The sequence below is a fragment of the Petromyzon marinus genome, chromosome 28, assembly GCF_048934315.1.
Source record: "Petromyzon marinus isolate PM22_M1 ecotype Great Lakes invasive population chromosome 28, UKy_Petmar_22M1.pri1.0, whole genome shotgun sequence".
NCBI classification, from domain to species: Eukaryota; Metazoa; Chordata; class Hyperoartia; order Petromyzontiformes; family Petromyzontidae; genus Petromyzon; species Petromyzon marinus.
Window position 1 is genome coordinate 3,380,541 of NC_133694.1, and position 17,030 is coordinate 3,397,570.

Below are 17,030 nucleotides of genomic sequence, written 5' to 3' on the forward strand. Positions count from 1 at the left end.
AGGGTTACCCACTCCTGATCATCGTCATTGTCCAACTGAGCTTGGTTCAATGAATACCGTTTTGTGAAGCTTGCTGCAGTGAAATTTAACATGTTTTTTATGATTATGATTATTTTGATTTACGAGTTGACTTGTCCCCGCCACAGTAACGTGTAATTTCTAACCACTGGGCACAGGACCATCGTTGGCACTGAGCAATCGCTCAGTGTTCGCTTGAGCACAAGAGGCGCTTCTGTACATGTTGTGTTTTGATTGTAGGTATTAGGAAAAATATATAATAACATAGGTTTAAAGAGAGGCAACATATTTTCGACATTTTCAAACCGACTGAAGGCAATAGGGAGAAGAAGAAGAAGAAGAAGAAAAAAAACCGGCGCCGGCGAGTGATGGGCAGCGGTAGCCTCGGCAGTGTTTTTGGTGTTCTCCCTGGCACCACGCGCGGCACCCACTACGACGTGCACGTGGTGGGTGCCGCACGCGCGCGCCACACCTCTCCGTCTCTCGTGCGCGTCTCGTGCCTCCAGCGTGTGCCCCCTCCCCCACCCACCGCTAACCCCCACGCGCCCCCCCCCTCCCCCCCCCCAACCTGGCGCCGTGGTATTTTTCTTCGTTATCCGTGATTGTCGAGAAGAACGTCGCGTTGCGTCGCGTCTCGCCTCAGCGGCGGAGGCATTCGCGGTAATCGCGGCGGTTTGCGTCGGCCGAACGGGGCCGATTTGATGTTCTGCAGCGACAACCATTTGTGCTCTGTGTGCGCGCGTGTGTGCGTGTACACATATATATAAATTGAAAGTTAAAATTGCCATAAAATGCCACCGCAGATCGTTTTTATTTGGCCGCAGCGTAACGGCCCTTGCAGTATTTTCATCGCGGTTAATTCGGGCAAAGCCGGGCATGCTAAACGTACTTAATGGTCGATGTAATATTAATTCAATTCCCAGGCGTGGCGGAATATAATTTCTCAAGTGCCAGCTCGACAGCACCGACCTTATGGCTAATGGGCCGCCTTTAAAAAATCAGTGCTCGGCGTTGCGTCGAACTACGCGCCGTGTTTCACCGCCGCCGCTGTTACTCGTCGCTGTGATGAGGAAGAAAAGCGAAGCTCAACAATACGAGGGGGGTTTCTTGGTGAACGGGGAGTCCGTGATTTTTTTTTTTGGAACATGCAGGAAATAAAAAAGTCACTCTTTACTGCTCTTAGAAAACTCAAGGGCGTGGTTTATTATGTGTATTCAAGTGCTCGTTGATTTAATGCCAGCAAAACAAAAAAAATCCACAAATGATTTAAAGTAACAAGATTGGTTTTGTTTTTAATGACGTGTCTTGTTTTGGCATATTTCTGTCATTAAAGAACAATAAACAAAAAAACACTTAATCTTGGTTCTTTCGGTAAAGTCACGTAGAAGGGTAACAATAAAATAATAAAAATATAAAACAATAAAATTATCACGACGTTTCGACTGCAACACAAGCAATCATCATCAATTTGAAACCGCCACTTTTTTCAAATTTTCTTGCTGTGGTTTTCACACCTGATGATGATTGCTTGTGTTGCAGTCGAAACGTCGTGAGAATTTTATTGTTTTATATTTTTATTATTTTATTGTTTCCCTTCTACGTGACTTTACCGAAAGAACCAAGAATATGAATCCCTGCAGTCACGAAAGCTTTAAATAAATAAATAAATACTTCTGAAAATCTGTACCGGGCACCATCATCTTTTCTTACAAGCCCCTTTTCAATGTACTGCTGGATGAAGGCCTCCCGAAGAGACGTCGCTCTTGAGTGTTGCCTGAACCATACTTCACCACGCTGGTCAGCCCGGGCCAATGGACCAGCACCGGTTGATATATTTTCCCGCTGCTAATCTTGCACTGTGATCGAGAATCGAGCTCAGGTGGCTTGAGTTCATAGTCCATCGCACGAAGCACTACACCACCATTCTGCTGTCATCATCATTAAACCTCTATGTAAATCAAGGTGGGAGCTCATTTCAAGGGAGATCCGAATTTAGTATGGGTGTAGGTGCTGCTATCCCATGGCCCCAAATGTGAATGGCACCTCACCAAAGGTCAGAATTATTCCAAGGATAGAATAGACTGCCTGGGGAGCGCTGGCGCAAGGCAGACGCAATGTTTGCACAAGCTTAGAGCCCCGAGTAGCTCAAGAGGCCCCAGATTCATGAACAAAATTACGTGTGAACCAAATATCAGCTCCAACTCGCATCCTAATAAAAAAATGTTATTCAAATAAATAAAACTTCATGTAAATGTAATTTTAATTACTGTAGTCTATTAACGTAATTATTCGTATAACTATGATATAATTAAGTTACGTACTGTAGTTTGTCCATTCATGTTTGAAGTCAAAGACGGTCACTGCATCGCGCGCTTTCAGAAGCGCATATGCGGCCGTCTGGAACGCTCTTCCGATATTAGGAAGCCAATGAGGCTGTGCACTTTGAAATCATCTCGATTGAAAACTCATTTCTTTAGAACTGCTTTGTTGTGTTTGGTTCGTTGTCCTTCCCCCGCACCTCCGATTCGCGCGGTTGGCTACGTACGTTCTCGAATCCACGTGTTCCTCTTTCTCTCGATGTTATCTCTGCGCACTTTTTTCAACGATTTTGTCCTCTATTTTCCGCGAATGGCCACGACGTTTCTGCACCGTCATAGCGTGCAGTGTGACGCCTGCGTGTTCACAGTTTCCCCTCTGCAAACGTCATTGCCCCGACACTGAATTAAAGTGCATTTTGATTGCAACCTTGGGTCGCGTTCGTCTCGCGCGAGCGAGCGTTGAAAAAGCAATTATGGAACATCCGTGCCCTCTGCTGGCGAATTCCAACTCTTTAATTGTGGATGCGTTGCGAATGCCGAAGGCTGCTTTAAGGTTGCAGAATGAGAATCGCAAACGTTGTAACAACGTGAGTCCCATATTGTTGTCTTCTTTTTTTTTCTCTCGCTTAGTGTCCGAATTGTCTTTGCTCTGTAACAAATCTCGCACCTGTGTATCTGTTCTTACAAATATATATCGTATGTGCTTCATCACTCAAATACCTTTGGATCGCCGTTTTTGTCTCCATGATAGGTGTTTTTTTTTGGGTTAGATCGCGTAAATATAAATGTGTCGTTAAACCCACCGCCACCCGACACAGCTAATTAGTGAGGTTTATCACCTTCTTTGGTTCTTTCGGTATTCTCATTCTACGTGACTTTACCGAAAGAACCAAAGAAGATGAATCCTTGCAGTCACGAAAGCTTTAAATCGAGGTTTATCACGTCAAAAAAATGGGTGCACCGCAGTAAGTCGGATCAGCAGCAGGTCGCGTGCGCTGGGAGGATAAAGCGTGGGTACCTTCAGTTCTTCAAAGATGTCTGCCGAGCAAGGAAGAGTAGGCCAAGTACCCTCTACAAGGGCTTTCTAGAGCTCCCGCCCCCTATAATGGAGGCATTCACGCCAGCAGTGGCGTAGGAAAGCGATTTCAGGGCTGTTCCTTTACCTTTTGGTCTGAATTTTACCAACAAAGCAAAATGCTCACAGATTCACTGACCAGACAACTCCCCGATGCGAGACCCTGCTGGGAAAATAACGTGTCTCAAAACTTAACCGAGGCTTTCCTGAGTAAACTAAGGGGCTATATTTCCCTCGCCGAGACTTTGCTCTGCAAATGCCGCCTTCATTGCATAGCTGTTCATCACATCGCGGCATCGCGGCAGCGCCCCCTCCCCCAACCCCGACTTGACGGGTCAATTGGCAGGAAGCCGCTCGTGGTAAGTGCGTGAAGACGGCGGTGTCTCGAAGTGAAGAACGTGGAAGCGGTAGCGTGCGACCCCCAAGTCAAGTCAAGCCCCATCGCCGGGGGGGGGAGTTGATCCGCGGTGTTTAAATGTTCACGTCGAGCTTAGCGAGCGAACCAGTTGGACGGGCTTCACAGGAGGAGCCTGGTGGTAATCCGAGAAGCGTGCCGTGCAGTGGCGTCACGGTGTGGCCCACGACTTGAGATAGAGACTCGACATGGAGATTCCTTAGACTTGCAACTACAATGGACACAAGTACAAAGATCCCCCGTATGGCCTTAACAGACTGTTGGGGCAAGTGCTGTTAGCGAGCACCTATGAACTCCGGCACGGCGCACGAGGGGGTGCGTGGCCAACACCACGCCCTGTCGCCTTTGTCTCCCTAGTGACAATGTTTACACTATCACAGTGTTTACACCGCACCACGTACTATTTTAAGTCTGAGTCGACCTAGGGGTGGCCCAGGACCGATTCAGTTAATCGTCACTGGTGTTGGCCGCGAGAGGGAGTCGAACTCGGGTCGCTGGGTTCGTAGCGCAGCGCGCTAACCGCTACACCACCGCTCCCCACGCAATAGACACCTATAGACTCGCACAGATAATCATAGATACCCATGCGCTCACAGACTCACGCAGACTCGCATAGACTTGCATAGGAACCCAGAGACGCTAACGCCGGAATTGGTCAGTGACGTTCCCGTGTGCACCGTAGTTTGAGATTGGTGACCGCAGCTGTGCTGTGGGCCATTCGTAATGGTCCAAGCGCGTCCGATATGGCCGCATCTGCCACGAGATGTTCAATCCGTCATGTGTTCTTACGTTTGACAAACGTTTATACTGTATACATATATATTTTTTATTTGACTTTCCTCCTTTAGAGCACAGAGAAGCGGTCGAAACCTGACGCCTCCTCCTCCTCCGTCGCACATGCGCCGGGATTCCCCGTTATTCGTTGCAAAGAGGATTAAAATAAAAAAAATTCCACTTATTCGCCGCTCCCACAGCGGACGACACTTAATAATCTCGCGTTCGATTAGAGTCCGTGGATTTGCAAGTCTTGAATGTTCGATTCGACGGCTCATTCTTTTAGTTTTGCTCTTGTTGCCATTTCGTGTTCGCTTCTGGTCTTGTGCGCCTCGACAGCATCGCGCTGGACGAGTCGCGTAGCGTCCCCCCCCCCCCGTAGACGGTGACGAGGAAGCCCAGGTAATGAGAGTTGGTTCGAATTCTCTCATTTATTCAGCCGTTTGAGCAATTTTACATCGAGTCGGCTCCTCTCATCCACGCCCGTGAAAGTCCTATCGACACGTGCCGCTAGAGTTGTTCCTGCCTCTCTTGCGGAGTCGGCGCGTGCGTGTGCTCTCACGCACGCGAATGACACGAACGCATCACGTTCGTCCACATCACTGGCCTAACACAAGTTTGTACACAACACATTCGGGCGAAAACGGACCCAATGCCTGACACGTGGCCTATGGTTTAGATTGGTTTGCTTCTCGGGCAGTGCCGTTGACCAACGCGTTTGCGTTATTCGTGCACCTGTGCCAAACGCGGATTCACAAGAACAGCAAACAATACACAATGTGTAACAGTACATTGCGCAGCACCGCGTGGTTACCTTCAATCTCACGATCCCTCATAGCCCCCCCTCCACTCTCCCCTCGGGGAGTTAATGTTCACGTTCCTCTGAGTGGTGACCTCTTAGGTTCTGTTCTTACAGATCTTCTTTTTACCAGTTTCCTTTCTCTCTCCTCTCTCTCTGCCCCGAGTATTTCTGTATTTTTTTTAACAGACCAGGACAGATGGAGAAACCCCCCCCCCCCCCCAATTTGCCGCTCACGCCATCGCAATGGCAGGCAAACTCACATGTTTGGTGTGAAAAAAAAAACAACGTACAAGGGACGTGAGCCCCTCAATCTAAACGCAACTCAATAATGTTTGCTGTGACCCCAATCTGTCTTCGCCCTCCTCCCGTTCAACATTTTTTTTATTAAAATGTAATTATGTTCAAAGCAGGGGGTGAAACAAATTTTGCCTTCTTCCGGAGACAGGCTACGGTTGGTGATGTCGTGCGTGGCTAATTCAGTGGCGGCACAAGAAAAACAAAGATCCCCCGTATAGCCTGTAACAGACTGTTGGGGCAAGTGCTGTAAGCGAGCACCTATGAACTCCGGCACGTGCGCACGAGGGGGTGCGTGGCCAACACCACGCCCGCCCGCCTTCGTCTCCCCAGTGGCGATGTTTACACATTGCACTAGGTACTGATTTGAGGCCGAGTCTACCTAGGCGAGGCCCATGACCGATTCAGATAATCGTCACCGGTGTTGGCCGTGAGCGGAGATCGAACTCTGGTGGCCGGGTTCGTAGCGCAGCGCGCTAACCTCTACCCCACCGCTCCCCTCATACACACACAAGCGCGCACTTGAACATTAAAAACTGTTAACAAACCTAGCGCTGCACAAACAACACAAACCTTCGAATAACGAATAGGTATTCGCGGCTGTTCTGTATAGCTATCCGATGTAGTTTCAGATTCTACTGCGTGCTGTTCGGCACAAAGTCCGACGTTTTCGCTCCTCGTGCTGGGAGTTGCTTTAGGAATTGAATATTTCAAAACCGAATATGGACAATTCAGCTTTTCATTAGCCTGTCACGGGGGGGGTGCAGACGGAGTGTTGCCATCTGGTGCGCTCTCAGTGAGCAGGCGTGGCCATCAGTCCATCCAACCCGGCCAATACAATTGAACCGACTCCACAGCTTTCGCTCCACGTGCCGGGAGCTTCTTCAGGAGCTCAAGTCGGAAGCAGAACCGCCCGCGGCACGTTCAGCGCAACGTCGCAATCACCGTAGACCGAGCAGCACGCGGCACAAACCCCGAAAGGCCAGCGGAGAGCGACCGCCACGCTTTCGCTCCTGCCGCACCCCTTCCAGACAAGGAAACTTCACGTTGCGCAGGTTGAAACAGGATTCCCATCCTCGCTCGATAAAGTGGAAGCTGCCTTTGCAACTGCCACATTTGGTCATCGCGAGGCGCGTGGGGGTGGTGGACTGCGACTGCGTGGCCACGGCGCGTTGTGTCGTCACGCGTGATTTTCCACCTGACGGGCGAGTGCCACCGCGGGAATGCGACAGAGCCTGCCGTGATTCCACTTTACCCTCCCCCCACTCCCTCTGGCTTAAGGAATGAGTTCAGCTGCCACGGGTCTGTCACCATCGTCAATGTTGTCCAGTGACGGACGCGCGCTGCGAATCGTGTGTGGTGTGTGTGGTGTATGTGGGGAGCGGTGGTGGGTAGCGGTTAGCGCGCTGCGCTATGAACCCGGCGACCCGAGTTCGATTCCGCTCACGGCCAACACCGGTGATGATTATAATCGCCGCTCGGGAGACAAATGCGGCTGGGCGTGGCACTTGGTGTGCTGCGCCTGTGTTCATGGGTGTTCACTAGCAGCACTTGCCCCAACGTTTTTGTCAGGCTATATGGGGGATCTTTACCTTTGCGTCCGTGTGGGTCTCGTCTGACGCCACGGGGCCTGCGCCGCCGCACGTGGAGCCCACGGCAAGGCAAATCAGGAGCCTCGTTGATTTAGTGCCAAAATTTTTTTCGTAAAAGTAATTTTTTTGTTGCAGTTATTTCCCTGCCTAAGAGTGTTTCACGACGCCGACGGAGCGGGCGCCATGAAGCTTAATAAATGTCACGCGGTGCGCATTGACACTGCACCAAAAGGATTTTTTCTTCTGGGACCCTAGACAGGATCGCTGGGTTTTATGAAAGGTGGAAATATCAGAACCGATGCTAGGTAAAGGTGCAGCCCTGAAATGTATTGCTCATGCCACTGCTGGCGGTTTGCTCTCCTTCCCCCGCACCTCTGATTCGCACGGTTGGCTACGTACGGCGCGAAAGAAGTTCAACATACGTACATAGATGTGGCGGAAGGGCCTCCACGGCAGTGGGGAGCTCTCGAGGGGCCTTCTCTGGCAACAAAAACCTGCGTGTTCATTTCTGCCCTTGGCTCGTGAACATTTTTATTTTTGAAGGACCAACAATTGTTGAAACCAATTCGGGCTTTTGCTGCTTCAACACAAACGCTGTCGTTAAAACGTGGTCCAAAGGAGCCCCTTCCAAATGCTGGCCTGAACACAAACCCGCTGTTTATGCAAATACAGATGTCTGTTTATTTTCTTTTTTCGACAATTAGAAATTCGATTTTGTGGACGAATGGCGACAGTGGGGGGGGGGGGGGGTTGACGGGTGGGGGTGGGTGGGGGGCAGTGGTCGCGGAATGTCACGAAAGCGCCCTTCGGGCCTTCGGGAAAGTCACGCCGACTCGGCCGCCTTTGGGGGCTGGACTCCGGCGGTGGAGGCGCAAGCGCAAAAACCGCGTTTGAGCGAAATGTCGCAAAAATGTCACTGGCCGCGCGATGGGAATCACACGCGGCGCGTGTCGGGCGCTCGCGTTCCGGCCGCGGCGTTCCGCCTTGCCGCCCAATTCGGTATTGGCCGCACGCACGGCCACCCCAAAGCACCCCCCGCTGCCCACCACTCGGGCCATTAGCCGCGGGGCGGTCATGGGTTGTTTTTATTTAACTTACCACCCACAGTCGCCCGAAGCGTCAAGCGGCCAGCGACAAACTTGCGCTGTCAGAGTCGTAACAGGTCAAGAGTTAGTTAACGCGTTCCTCGAAATGAGCCGAGGTTATTGTTGTAAGAGCTCGGGGATAAAGCGACAGTGACGATAGTGTGTGTACGCAGGTTGAACTTCTTTCGCGCCGAACGCAGCCAACCCGCGGGAATCGGAGGTGCAGGAAAAGGACAACAAGATAAACACGCACCAAAAAAAAATGTTGATGCGAGGAAGGAAAACCAAAGTAGGAAGCAGTGCATGGGAAGTAGCAGAAAGGGAACCGAGGTGACCTGCAGCGTGGCGAGTGGGTGAGGAGGTGAGCGAGCGAGTGGGTGGGTGGATGAGTGGCTGCATGAGCGTGTTGTTGTGCCCTGCCGTGTGTGTGTGGTGGCTGAATACGGTAATGGATGAGACGAAACGATCGGTGTGGCAAGACGGAGTCCTCACCGTGGGTGACCTAAGTGGTTCGGAGAGTGCGGGGAGACACGGAGGTGGAGGGGGGGAGTGGATGGAGTGGCTGGTTTTAATAAGGCCAGACTCATTGCGCAGGACAGCGCACCAAATTGAATGAAATGCCCCATCTAACTGGGACAGCGAGGACATATAAAAGCACCACCACGCGGACGTAATTCCGTTCAGCGGGATTTCGATTTTTTTTTATTCCCTTGATGCTCTGTGATGTTTTCTCTTTCCGGCCACTGCACGTCCGTAGTGTGGTGCGGTGCCCCTGCCTGCCTGTGAGCGAGCCGTCTGCCCAAGCAGCCTGTGAAATTAATAAGGGCTAAGGGTTCGGGGTTAATCCTGACCATTATGGGTACGCTGGCTGGGGGGGAGTTGGATGGTGGGTAACCATTAATGAACAGCCTTTCACCAATTTGGGTGATTATTTTAGGTTAAACCTCATAATGTGGTGTGTTTCTGCGGAGGTATAATGGGATATGTAACACAAATATTAATAATAATTAAAGTGGAAGAAACATTTAAAATTGGCTGAAAAAAATAACAGAGAGATGCGTGCTTGGAATTACATCGCGAGACGGATTGGAGGAACGCGTAAATTAGTTAGCGTACGCAGGTTAATGACATCATTCACACTGTTAATAAGAGTCAGCGGGGTGAGGCAGGAGACGTCGCGAGAAGGGATGATGGCCGATGGCTAATAATACGGAGTGGCAGCTTGGAATTGTAACGCATCGGAGAGGTACGTATGCCTGGGAGATGGAGCGTTGAAATAAGCTCGTGTTGCAGGTGCTGAGTGGATGATTACACCGTAGGACCATGAAAGATGGCAAGGGCTTGGGAAGACCTTCATCCAGCAGCGGATTGATCATGGCTCATGATGATGTTAACAAAATTACAGCTCCAGAAGAAGCTGTGCCCTCTGTTTTGTCTTCTCGCAGTCACAATCCGACCGTAGCAATGCAGCCGTGGAACAAGAAATCAAACTTTACATTCTGAACTCTCAAAGCGAGCAGTGCACTATCCCGTGTAAAAAACAAAAAAATGAACCTGGAAGTTGATGTCCCGGAACTAGTTTTGAAGTTACCTAACAAGGCCTCTTATCTCCCTTCGTGGCACACCTTCCATAAGGCCTAACAAAATGGTGTCCGTATGAATCAAACCCTATACTGTTATCATCATGGGAGAGAGAACCAGCAGAATTGTATGTAGGTGGGTTGAAATGATTTCGTACCGTAAGTAACCAAACCGTGCTAATCGTGCTAAAATTAAGTGATAAGCCCAAGTTCAGTGCCATTGGTTTTAATTTGGGCAGTTACTGGTGACCGATCTGCGACCATTATCTTACGACCCCGAGAAACCCGGTTCAATCACGAGTGCCTGAAGCCAGGATTCGAACCCAGGTTCACAGTGGTGCCGATTCAGTGCTCTGATGCAGCATTTCCCACCTCTCACCTTAAGCTCGGCCAACCTGCAGTGCCTTTAAAAAAAATAAAAAATAAACAGTGGTGCAAATCGCCTCACTCGGGGAACTCAAGATTCGCACGAGGTTCGCCCGACGAACTTTAGAGGGACAGCATCGTCGAAATGATCCACGGGTTTCTCCACAACTGTACTATACTTGTGCACACCAGCACGATCCACCGCTCTGCAAACACCAACACGGGGCTCGCTGCGGTGTGCGCGCGACTGCTACTGCCTTGAATGAAGGCAATCGGTGAACGCTAAGCGTGGAAAACTGCTGGAGCATGGGGGGGGGGGGGGGGGGGGGTTGGGTTTATTTGCAAGGGGAGGTGTTTATTTAATTAATAATTTGGCCAGATGGTGTTGCGGTGGGTGAGCCCCATCCGAATAGCACGAGTATTGAATCCCGGCGAGGGTCGACTTAGCCCATCGTGCCACCGATGAACACCGCTTGATGAGAATTAAAAAAAATCCAACAGCAGTGGTTTTAACCTCCAGAGGGAGAAGCCCTCCATTGGAGAAATTCGAAATGTCCGCCACTGGCCTCAGAGACATGAACGGTGTTGAGGACCCCCCCCCCCTCTCCTACCCCTCCCCACGCTCATTCGAACGCGAGTTCAACCCAAGTTCTACACTCGTCCCTGACATACAAATGTGGAATTTCCGCGACCGGCTCAGGGCTGGCATTACGGACGAGCGCCAGCCACGTGTCGGTGCAAGCAGGGCCCGCGATCGGCCGTGGGCTTTTGCAATTAGCGCTGCAGCCCATCCGACCCGAATGAATGAATGCTGGGAGAATTTTTGTTCTAATTACATTGGGCTGGGAAGCACCGAATTAAACGACGCATGAATCAAGCCTCCCCCACGTCGCAGCCAAACACATTTGGTGAGGCGGGCGCTGCGCCACGGCTGAAGAAGTGAGGGGAGGGTCACCTGGCGTTGAGGTGCCGCCAGAAGGGGGAGCAGGGTGTTGGTGGGGGGGGGGGGAGGGGTGGTGGCGGTCGTCACGGAGATTGAATGATGGAGAGGATCCAGGGCAGAGCGTGCTCCACGCGCGAATAGACTCCGTAGGCGCCCACCGCCCCGCAGCCCTCGCCCCACGACACCACGCCGGTCAGCAGCCAATCGCCAGACGGGTCCTTCACCACCAGCGGCCCCCCCGAGTCGCCCTGACAGGCGTCTTGCCCGCCTGCCGGCACGCATGCACGGGGTCACGGGTCACGCACGGGGTCACGGGCCACACAGAGGCAGTGGAGCACACGGGGTCGTGGGTCACAGAGAGGTGGTGCACACCTGTCAACCAATCCGGTTTACCCATCCGTGTTCTTGCACAGGGGAATTGCGTATTCTGGTCCATATGGCGTGCAGCCGTTTCAATACGGGCAAAACATATTTTTTGTCTATTTGATTGTGTTTCTCCCTTGTGATGAGACTTTGTCGGATGAACGTTGAAATTTATAAGTGCACGGGGTGACCAATAAGGTCTAAGTTGGTCTGTAATAAGGTAGGGCACTGATAAGGGGTTTACAGGCATGGCGGGTGAAGCACGCGGGGTCATGGGTTACACAGAGGCGGTGGAGCACACGGTGTCGCAGGGAGAGAGGGGAGCTACCGTTGTGGAAGCCGGCACACAGCATGTCCTCCGAGATGACGTGGGACGGGACCGTCTGGCTGTAGGCCTCCTGGCAGGTGGTGTTATCCACGAGCGGCACTTCCGTCTTGCCGGCACACGCGACGGCAAAAGAAACGCGAAATATTGAAGCCCCTCGAGTACTTGCAGGTTGCGATACAACATTTTTTTTATGACAATAATAAAACGGAATTTTAATGTGTGTACACATGTGAATGTACATTGGTTCACAGCTGCCACACTCAAGGCCATGGATACGCAAGGGCAATTCTAGGGTAAATCGTCGACGGCAATTTTATGTTGTAAAAAAATACTAATAATTGGGCAAAACTGGGCAAATCTGATTGCTCCTCCGAGTGGGCAACTGGGATTGTGACTTCCAATGAGACAGAGGTCACGTGCCTTCCCCGAGGTTGTGCGTTCTCTAGGCCAATCATCGCTCTCCAAGCATTCTTCTGAGCAATCTCTAGTCTCCTTGGCGAGACGAGAGCTCCGTTGCTGTGTTGCCACAGCTTTTGTCGATAAAAAGTGGACAGAGTTTCTCACAGTAAATGTATTCCTGGGGGGGGGGCAAACTGCCAGCGAAGATTGCCCCCCCCCCCCACAACTGTTGCGAGTGTGTCACGACATTCAGGAGGTGCAATGGGTGGCCTCACCTCAGTGGGTGGCACGAGACTTCATCAAACCTTAGGGACCCTAGCAGCTTAAGGGACCCCCAGATTAATATAAAAAAACAGGTTCAATTCAAGCTGCCACTGCATACGCAAGTAGATGCTGCGTGAATATTATTTGCCTGTAGGTGACCTCTCATATTTTTTTCATGACTTATTGCACTATGTTTTGCGCGATATATTTAGACGCTGCATTATTTAAGTCAGTGCAATATCGTGATTGTTGTAATTGTTACTGTAAATTTGAATTTGATGTTTCTCAGGGAAACAATTTTACCACTTGTGTTTGTACGCCTCATTTGCAATATGTTCTTCAATCAATAATCCTCACGTTAGTTAAATATTTAAAAGATAATTCTGTATTATACTCGACATGTGATTTGTTGCCAATTTTTTTTCTCTTATGCATTTCTTTTGATTTCTAATTTTCTTTCGACCTGTTATGCACGCTACGTTTGCCAGGGAACCAATACTTCATGCTGATGAAACCCCATTAAAGAGCTTCTTAGTTCGCGAGGTACTTCAAAATAAACTGAAACTGAACTGAATTCAGCTATTAACTTACGTAAAAATCCAATGGAACGTAAAAAAAATCAATTTGATCTCTCTCATCTCTTCTCTCATCTCAATCCACCTCCGTCTTTTTGTCTTCATTTCTCTCATCTCGCCACATCTCCATTTCTTGTGCACATCTCTCTGTCATCTCACTGGGAGTTTAAAAAAATGAATAGGGGGTGGGAGGGGGCAGGGTGGGGGGGTGGGGTGAAAAGTGTGGGGGGACGGGGAGCTCCCAATGGGCTGACTCCACCAAAGACAAAGATCCCCCGTATAGCCTTAACAGACTATTGGGGCAAGTGCTGTTAGCAAGCACCTATGAAGGCCGGAACGGTACATGAGGTGGTTGGTGGCCAGCACCACGCCCGACCGCCTTTGTCTCCCCCGTGGCGATGTTTACACACCGCACCAGGTACTCATTTGAGGCCGAGTCGTCCTAGGGGAGGCCCAGACCGGTTTCAAATAATCGTCACCGGTGTTGTCCCTGAGTGGGAATCGAAACTCGGGTCGGCAGGTTCGTAGCGCAGCGCACCGCCCACTACACTACCCCAGATCACTCTCTTGCGTTCTCACCGAGTTAAACCAAAATACAATTGAGACTTCGAACCCTCTCGCCGTGTAAAAATCCACCTGGCAATCCGCGCACAAATTGATTTCATCGCTTCCACCACCACCGTCTCACTCACCTGCATGAGAGTTTCCGGGTATTTGGAGAGGAACTCTTTACCCCACCCGGTCACAGCGAGCATGGTGCCTGCACAGCAACAACAAAAAAACACAGCAGGCCGATCGGTAAGCACGCGCATTCTGCCATTCTGATTCTAACCCGATGTCATCTGACGGTCGCTGTTAGTTTGTTTTTTGTTTGAGAGAATGACCACTTCGTGCCAGGGCGGGGTGGGGGGGGGCATCTCGAAGCGCCTTACGCGATAAGAAAGCAACCGATTGAAACGCTGCATTTAAAACTGGGTTAAAGTGGTTTTGACGGAGATGAGGTTAAACAAAAAGCGACGAACTTTTTTTTTAACGTCTGTAGAAATGTATTCGATTGAATCAGGGGGGACAGCTGAACGTCAATCGCAAAGAGTTGGGCAAATTGCGTGCTGGCATTAACGGTCAATAATTTTCGCCGATTTAGAAAAACGGCACCGTGAACGACTCAACTGGAATAGCCGTGCTTAAAATATCCGCGCCAAACGCGGTAGATTCCTCGCCATCGCGCAAAGTCGGTTAGGGCTTTCCTGGGTAAACAGGCGTTGTCATTATAATAATGACAGGTCCATGGTCTACTTACAGTCGTCTGGAGAGTACACTCACATCTGCTTTTTGTGTTTAGTTTGGTGTCCTTGCTCCCCCCCCACCGCCCGCACCTCCGATTAGCGCGGTTGGCTACGTACGGTGCGAAAGAAGTTGACTGTGCACGCACACATCTACGGCCTTACATTGAAAGTTTGTAGCCAACCGCTGCGAGTCAAGAAACATCGCGTGACGGGGCACGGAGCTTTGTGCTGATCGTCCCGGTGTGTAGAAAAAAAAAAGAATCCGGCCGATCCGAACGACTCGGGGAGAAGCGGCTCGGCTGGTGGGTCGAGGCACGATCGCCGGTGCGCGTGGCACGGCTTGCCTGGCGTGGTGAGTGTCTGGACGCGGTCGTCCGGGAGGCACACGGGCGCGATGAGGTCGGTGACGCGCACGTTGCGCTCCAGCTCGAGCACGGCGATGTCGTTCCGCAGCGTCTGCGCGTCGAACTCGGGGTGCACCACGTAGTTCGCCACCTTCAGGTCCAGCTCGCCCGGCGTCGGGCGCAAGGTGTTGTGCTTGCCTGCAGCAATCGCCGGCACAGTGCTCGCTCGCCCACTCGCTCGCATCGGCCGCTCGCCCGGCGAACCCTCCCAGAATCAGAATATGTATTTCTACTGGAGGAATCCGATGAGCTGTAAAGCTCTTTTTCATAGGTGTTCCAGTAGGGGCTGGTTAGAACGTTACTCACCTCGGCCCACTCGTTCATCGGCTGCACTCGCATGCTTGCTTACTCACTTGACTCATTCGAACTCTCACTCACCCATTCACTCGTTCTCGACTTTGACTCGCTGACACGCTCACTCACCAACTCGCTCAATGACCCAATCATCAGCGTGGTATCCATTCGCTTACTCGCTCAATCGCTCATGCAATCATTGATGTGCATGCTCAGTCATCGATCTACTAACTCATTCACTCACCCACCCATTTATCCACTCTCTCATTCACTTACTCACCCTCTCACCCACTCACTTATTCATCCACTAACTCACCAACTCAGTAAAGAGACAGAGACACAGAGATATGCATTAAGACTGAGACACAGATTAACCTTCAAAGAGACAGAGACACAGAGAGACCAGGAAGGAGGCAGACACGGAATAAATGAATAGAGAAAAGGAAATTTGGAAACATCGTGTTGATCCGCAAGGCCAAATGCAGACGAGGTCACTTACAAAGGACGATGACAGAGACGGACACAGAGATGTAACAAAGACAACAATCCCCTGTATAGCCTGTAACAGACTGTTGGGGCAAGTGCTGTTCGCGAGCACCTATGAAGGCCGGTACGGTACACGACGGGGTGAGTGGCCAACAACACGCCCGGCCGCCTTTGTCTCCCTAGCGGCGATGTTTAAACATCGCACCAGGTACTAATTTGAGGCTGAGTCGACCTAGGGGAGGCCCAGGACAGGTTCAGATAATCGTCACTGGTGTTGGCCGTGAGCGGGAATCGAACCCGGGTTGCCGGGTTTGTAGCACAAGCACGCTAACCGCTACACCACCGCTCCCCAAAACACTGCCTCTGACACACTCACACAGAGAAAAACACGAATAAAGAGTGGGAATTCAGAGAAACGGACTTCTTTCGCGCCGTACGTAGTCAACCGTGCTAACTGGGAGGTGCACAACGCAGTGTGCTCGGGCACGCAGTGCTCACCGAGCTTGATGTGGATGCCGCTGGCCGAGACCGGCGTCGGCTGATTCTCGAAGTGCCGCGTGAAGAGGCAGTGCGCCGCCGTCACGATCCACCGCTCCCCTGCGCGCATAGCAAAGGGGCGTCAAAGTCGCAGTCGTCATCATCAGTCAATCCACTGCTAGAGGAAGGGTTCCCCCCCCACCCCTCCGCCCCCAAGCAAGCAGTCGCCTCTCCCGAAGCCGGGCGGTGATGCGGCTGGCCCAGCGGAAGCGCGTTCGCCGCTTGCGGCAGATGCAGAGGCCCACGGTTCGGATCCAACGGCCGCCCTGATTATTGCTGCGGTGTGCATTTATCCACGACACAACGACAAAGATCCCGCGCCGTGTTGCCTTAACAGACTGTTGGGGCATGTGCTGTTAACGAGCACCTACAAGGGCTGGCACGGTACACGAGGGGGTGGCCAGCACCACGCCCGACCGCCTTTGTTCTCCCAGTGGCGATGTTTACTACACACCGCACCAGATACTCAATCGAGGCTAAGTCAACCTAGGGAAGGTTCCCGGTTAAAATAATCGTCACTGGCGTTGTCCCGTGAGCGGCAATCGAACTTGGACGTCGCCGGGTTCGTAGCGCTAGCCGCGCTAACCGCTGCGTCGGCGCTCCCCACGAATCACGTTACGTCCAATGCTTCACAGCGGACGTGAAAACATTCCTTGATGTCGTGCCCGAGAGCTGGCCAATCGTGTGCCGGGGGGCAAGGGTCCGATTTTTTCTCCCGAATTCGTAAATGATCTGAAGATTACTCAATTGGGATCACACCACACACACGGGAAGCAGCAATCATCGCTCACCCCCTGCCCCCACCACCCACTGGCAGACTGATACCCCAGGT

General features: G+C 51.4%; 1 protein-coding gene across 1 annotated transcript in view; it reads right to left on the bottom strand.

The window, feature by feature from the left end:
- Positions 1 to 1,197: 1,197 nt before the first annotated feature.
- LOC142929291 (mannan-binding lectin serine protease 1-like) overlaps positions 1,198 to 17,030 on the bottom strand; it is a 30,533-nt gene continuing 14,700 nt past the window's right edge. The window contains exons 3-7 of the mRNA XM_076070261.1: positions 16,160 to 16,258; positions 14,822 to 15,019; positions 13,884 to 13,951; positions 11,954 to 12,059; positions 1,198 to 11,530 (exon numbers count right to left, since the gene is read on the bottom strand). Of these exons, the coding sequence (XP_075926376.1) occupies positions 11,346 to 11,530; positions 11,954 to 12,059; positions 13,884 to 13,951; positions 14,822 to 15,019; positions 16,160 to 16,258 (656 nt within the window). The 3' untranslated portion in view covers positions 1,198 to 11,345. The remainder of the gene's footprint in view (positions 11,531 to 11,953; positions 12,060 to 13,883; positions 13,952 to 14,821; positions 15,020 to 16,159; positions 16,259 to 17,030) is intronic.